This window comes from Leptonychotes weddellii, unplaced genomic scaffold (assembly GCF_054177405.1).
Source record: "Leptonychotes weddellii isolate Sample4059 unplaced genomic scaffold, ASM5417740v2 HiC_scaffold_4774, whole genome shotgun sequence".
Classification (NCBI taxonomy): Eukaryota; Metazoa; Chordata; class Mammalia; order Carnivora; family Phocidae; genus Leptonychotes; species Leptonychotes weddellii.
In genome coordinates this window covers 4,210-10,137 of record NW_028014891.1, presented here as the reverse complement: position 1 = coordinate 10,137, position 5,928 = coordinate 4,210, and the positions used below count along the sequence as shown (strand labels likewise).

Here is a 5,928-nt window from a genome sequence, read left to right as displayed (position 1 = left end):
AGAACCAAGTGGTCTAATAGGTATCTAAGTATTAAGCAATTGAGGAAACTGAGAGGCACTGAAAGTGACTAGAATACCATTTTTTCTTTATTTGAAAACAGTTTCACTCCAATTAAGTTCCTGTAATTATGACTTGACAAGTCTCTTTCACACAGATGCGGTCAAAGTAAACTTCCAGATAACTCCAGAATGCAAAAAACTAAGGTTCCAGTCAGTGCAGGGAGAACAGGAGTCAGGATATGAATATCCCCATAATCAACTGAAAATTTGGAGAATGCAAAATCCAAACTTATTCCTGCAGTAACTATTTAAACTTCCTATGGATCATGAAAACTATTCCTCATTATCAATTTAAATTCCCCAGGTTAGTTCTCACCCATTTTACCTCTTACAACCTTCTCAGCAGCTTCTGGATTCCCTGCTTGATCTCCTTGGTTCTCACACCATAAACAATGGGGTTCAGAGCTGGCAGGATGAAGTGGTGCAGGTTGTTGAGCAGGATGGGGACATCTGGGGGAAGTTTCTTCCTAGCCAGGTTAGTGATGACCAGAACCAGCAGGACTGTGCTAAAGAAGAGGATGAGCATGAGTGGAAACAACAAGTGCATAGAGCTTTGGCCATAGCACCCTCAGCCTTGATCCTTAGCACAGCTTTCAGGATGAAGGAGTAAGAGAGAACAATTAGGATGAGGTCAGAGCCCAGTAGAGTCCAGCTTGCCACAAACTGGTAGAGTTGATTGAAGGTGATATCATCACAGAAGAGTTTGGACACAGACAAGATTAGTGCAGATACAGTTCTTGATGATGTTCTCTGCACAGTATCTGAGCTGGGAAGAAAGTATGGGGATTGGCATAGTAAGAAGGCCATTCTGGGCCACAACAAAGATGGCAGCTTTAACCACAAATTGGTCAGTGATGATGGATGGGTATCGTAGTGGGTGGCAGATGGCCACATAGCCATCATAGGCCATGATCATGAATGTGCAGGACTCCATGGTCAGGAAACTATTCATGATGAACATCTGGAGAAAGCAGGCTGTGAAACTGATTGATTTATTGTCAAACCAAAAGATGTCCAAGACCTTAGGAATGACAGTCAGGCAGAGCACCATGTCCAGCAGGGAGAGGAGGCTGAGCAGGTAGTACAGGAGCTCATGAAGAGAGGCCTCCAGCCTGACGGTGATCAGCAGGGTGGCATTGGCCCCCATGGCCAGGAGGAAGAGGAGGCTGAGGGGCAGTGCTGCCAACTCTGTTAGGGAAGCAGATGAGGAGGAATTCAGAGACTGGAGCAGTGGAGTAGTTGCTGGGTGGTGCCATGTAAAGTGTCCTAATCACTACTGACACTTCAGAAAACCTTGAAAGGTAAGACAAGAATAAATCCATCCAAATAATATGAATACCCATGGGGAAGTAACTTATTTTTCATAGAACCATTTAAAAATAATAATAGTTAAGTGCCTGGTACTATTCTTTTTTTTTATGTTCAGTTAGCCAGCATATAATACATCATTAGTTTTTGATGTAATGTTCCATGATTCATTAGTTGCATATAACACCCAGTGCTCATCACAACACATACCTTCCTTAATACCCATCACCCAGTTACCCCATCCCCATAACCCCCTCCCTTCTGTTACCCTCAGTTTATGTCCCAGAGTCCAGAGTCTTTCATGGTTTGTCTCCCTCTCTGATTTCTTCCTATTCAGTTTTCCCTCCCTTCCCTTGTGGTCTTCTACACTATTCCTTATGTTCCACATATAAGTGCAACCATATGATAATAGTCTTTCTCTGCTTGACTTATTTCATTTAGCATAATCCCCTCCTAACTACTTTATAAATATAAACCCATCCATCCTGTTAAAAATCCTGTAAGTAGGATGATAGTAGAATGACCATATTTCCTGTTTGCCTTGAATAATTCCCATTTAAAACCTTACACACTCTTAGTAGTTTCCCAAAGAGGTTGATAAATTACATGATCATCCTCCTTATAATAAAACACCATTGTTAGTCCAATTTTACAGATGAGGAAACAAAGGCAAAGGTAAGTAAAGTCTTTATTAAAATCACAGTGGTGAAGCCATGCCTTGAAATTATGAAGTCTGAATCTACAGCTATCTACAATACTACTACTACCCACTATACCAAGACACATATGCAGGCTCTGCTGCTAGAGCAGATCAACCATAGGCCCTACACAAATGCATGCCCCTGTCCCTCTTTCAAGAGATGACATCACTAGCAAAGGAGAAATCAGGACTACATGCATCACCATGAAGTACCTAAAGACTTCAATAGAGTCATGACTACCATTTATATAGGAAATAACATCTTAGAGAAGTCTAAAAAAGAATACACTTTGAGACAAGAAGGTATGAAAAAGTCTCCTAATGTCAGGCAGGTGGTTGGGATAAGAACAAGAAATTGCAGGAGTCAGCAATTTTGGTCCAACACTACTACAAAGGGTGAGGGATAGTAGCAACTGCCGTCTTCATCTGATTCCACGTGGATTCTCCATCAGTCACAAACCCAGATTGAGCAGATTCACATGGACTCCTGGTCTGGTACACCCTAACCAGTTATGAGAATTTAAGACACTTCTGAGATAAATTTTTATATGGCTGTCATGCTAAGGCTTATCTCAGAACATTGAGTGACATGTTCAGTGACACTTTGTTTTCCATGCTCTGAGGATGCCCAAAATAAGCCAATTTTTATCAACAATGGCAGTAGTCCTAATGAGTGTTTGGCCCTCCTAGAGCCAGCTTCCCTGTCTTTCCTGAGAGGTAAGAAGGTAAGGTAATTGTAAATATTTGAAGGCAGATTTTGAAATTGGAAGAAATAAATTTGTTCCTTTATTTTGCCTAATACATTATCAGTTTCCATATTTGCTATATAATCTATAGCAGCAATTCCAATAGAAATACATTGTGAGCCACATACATAATTTCACATTTCTAGTAGCTACCTTAAAAAAACTCAAAGGAAACACATGAAATTAATTTTAATAATATGTTATTTTCCTCAATATATCCAAAGTGTTATCATTTGAACATGTATCAATATGAAAAACTATTAAAGAGCTATTTTACATTCTTTGTTTTTGTTTTTGCATTAAGTCTTCAAAATCAAGTACATTTTACACATGCAGCACGTTCTAATTCTGACTAGCCACATTTCAAGCACTCAATAGCCACACATGGACTGGATGTATACTGTATTGCACAGCACAGGTCTAGAGTTCTGGAAAACTAAACATTCCTCTTTCTATTTTGCTTAACATGAGTTCACTTTTTGTACTGGCAAATGGCATCTATAACTTTGTTTATTTATGGAAATTCCATTCATTTGGCTCTGGGTCAGCTCAAATTTACAGTTTTTATTTTCTTTTCAATACTCCCCATCAAATTTCCTTTAGAGATTCTTTAGTAAATTGATCTTTCAAACTTCAGGATGGGAATGATTAAGGACAGAGATAATGAACACATCCAGAGTTCCCAGCTTAGGTAACATAGATGCTTCTATCAGAGACTAGGACTTTCCAGCAACCCCTACCTCCCTGACTCAGGTTAGATTATCACTCTTGCTCTGACCCCTAACTTAAACCAGTGAGGTGATTTAATTTTTTTGGAGTCAATGTCACTAGTCAGCAAAGAATATCAGAATATCCAGATATCTCCAAATGTAGTCTATAAGAATACCATTCTTCCACATAAGATACATTTGGGGCCTGGAACTAGGTTTTGTTAACAAAGGGTGACAAAAGAGTGAAAGTCCAGAGGGTAGACTCAGAATTAAGTAACAGCTATAGATTCAAACATAAATCCAGACAAAACCGATTTATCCTGTTAGTCAGACCATACAAACTTACCTGCAGCCAGATTCCAGTTACCCTAAAGAAATACATCTATTCCTATAAACTCATCTGCTTCATTTCCAATTGGTCATTATGTTCTTTTTCCTGGATCAATGAACCAAAAATAAGGAATTGACTCCACATCCAGTCTTCTGGGGAGCATGGTAACATGAACAATAGAAAAACTATTTGTCCCAGTGAGAGAAGCAGGAAAGAGCACTGGGAGACAAGGCAGGGTGAGAGGGTATGGCCAAGAGGGAGTAATCAAGGCAATGGGGATTACTGATCCTATCCCATCTGGTGCTTCTATGGCAATCTTCTGTAGGAGGCCAGAATTGCAGTTAAGGAAATCAACTCCAGGGCGCCTGGGTGGCTCAGTTGGTTAAGCGACTGCCTTCGGCTCAGGTCATGATCCTGGAGTCCCAGGATCGAGTCCCGCATCGGGCTCCCTGCTCAGCAGGGAGTCTGCTTCTCCCTCTGACCCTCCTCCCTCTCATGCTCTCTGTCTCTCATTCTCTCTCTCTCAAATAAATAAATAAAACCTTTAAAAAAAAAAAAAGGAAATCAACTCCAGGTCTCTAGCTGCCATAAGCAATAATGAAGATGTAGATTTAATTCAAGAACACTCACCCTGATCTCAGCTTTTCTAAATGGGAAGTGTAGAACTTATAGTAGAAAAACTTTGCTCCTACATAAAAGCAGTGATACAGGAGCACCTGGGTGGCTCAGTCAGTTAAGCATCCAACTCTTGATCTCAGCTCAGGTCTTGATCTCAGGGTCATGAGTTCAAGCCCCATGGTTCAAAGCAGTGATGCACCAGATTTGGAGAAATTGGTAGAATCGGAATCTGCAGCACCAGGCCTGCTACAGTTCTACCAGGAGAATTCCTTCTCCCTGCTTATATTGAATATTAAATACCTGGAGGCCGACACACTTCATCATTCCCGTCTTCATGATTTTCCTGCCTCCAAACCAGACCTACCAGCTTGAGGAGGCTGCACTCTACTGTTGCTATTTATGACTATTTACTGCACTACCTATCCAAGCCCTTCAGAGGCTCCAGAGGCTATTTTTAAGGCTCTAAGGTCCATCCTGTCTCTTCCCTCCCCACACACAGAGGCTAAGACTATTTTAGCCATCTGAACCTAGAGGCTAAGGCATATATTTTCAGGAGGGAAAGTGGAGAAGAAAACAGAGAAAACAAAATCTAATACAGGAGTAGCAGTGAACAAGGAGAGAGTTGAGGAAAACTTTTGGGAAAAGGGTGCTTCTAAATAAAGAGCATTTACATTTGAAGAACAAATATTTCTAGACTTAGAACAGAGAGAAATTTATTTCAGGTCTTAAGTGTACTCTTAGAAAAACTATGATTAAATGAGAGTTTAGGGCGCCTGGGTGGCTCAGTTGGTTAAGCAACTGCCTTCGGCTCAGGTCATGATCCTGGAGTCCCAGGATCGAGTCCCGCATCGGGCTCCCTGCTCGGCGGGGAGTCTGCTTCTCCCTCTGACCCTCCCCCCTCTCATGTGCTCTCTCTCATTCTCACTCTCTCAAATAAATAAATAAAATCTTTAAAAAAAAAATGAGAGTTTAATATTATCCTCAAACTAGGGTCATCTCATTATGGCCATTGTACAAAAATGGGCCACGCAGCTAGCATGTTATGGACATATCATTTCCTCTACTATCCACAGTGCAATGGCTTAATTGGAAATAGGAATGGACACTTCAAACATTTATTATTAATGACAGGGCATAATAAGAACATGAAAATCTAACTAACTCACTGGGTGAGTATAGGCTTCATCTGAGTATATGCAGCAGTAAAGGGGAAATGCTGTGGGAAGCTTCTAGGTACCAGAAGTAGGAGTAAGGGAGCTGGAGAAGAAGCTGAACACAGTTCTCTCTTTCTCACCTCACAAGGTCTGAGTCCCAGGACTGGGGTTGCCATTATGCTTCAGATGATGGGACATAGCCGGGCAAGACTCTACCTCTTTTGCTTTGAACTTGTCTCTATGTCTACCAAAGGGAACCTTGGGTTAGATATCACCCTCACCTCACTGGCCATGCTAGCAC

At 41.1% G+C, this 5,928-nt stretch overlaps 1 protein-coding gene across 1 annotated transcript; it reads right to left on the bottom strand.

Annotated features, from left to right (window-relative positions):
• Positions 1-388: 388 nt before the first annotated feature.
• LOC102737178 (olfactory receptor 56A4-like) lies at positions 389-1,328 on the bottom strand. Its single transcript, XM_031027472.2, is given in 4 exon segments — positions 389-588; positions 591-777; positions 779-1,250; positions 1,252-1,328. Coding segments are annotated over 4 exon segments (924 nt in total). The 5' UTR covers positions 1,317-1,328.
• Between the last annotated feature and the right edge of the window lie 4,600 nt (positions 1,329-5,928).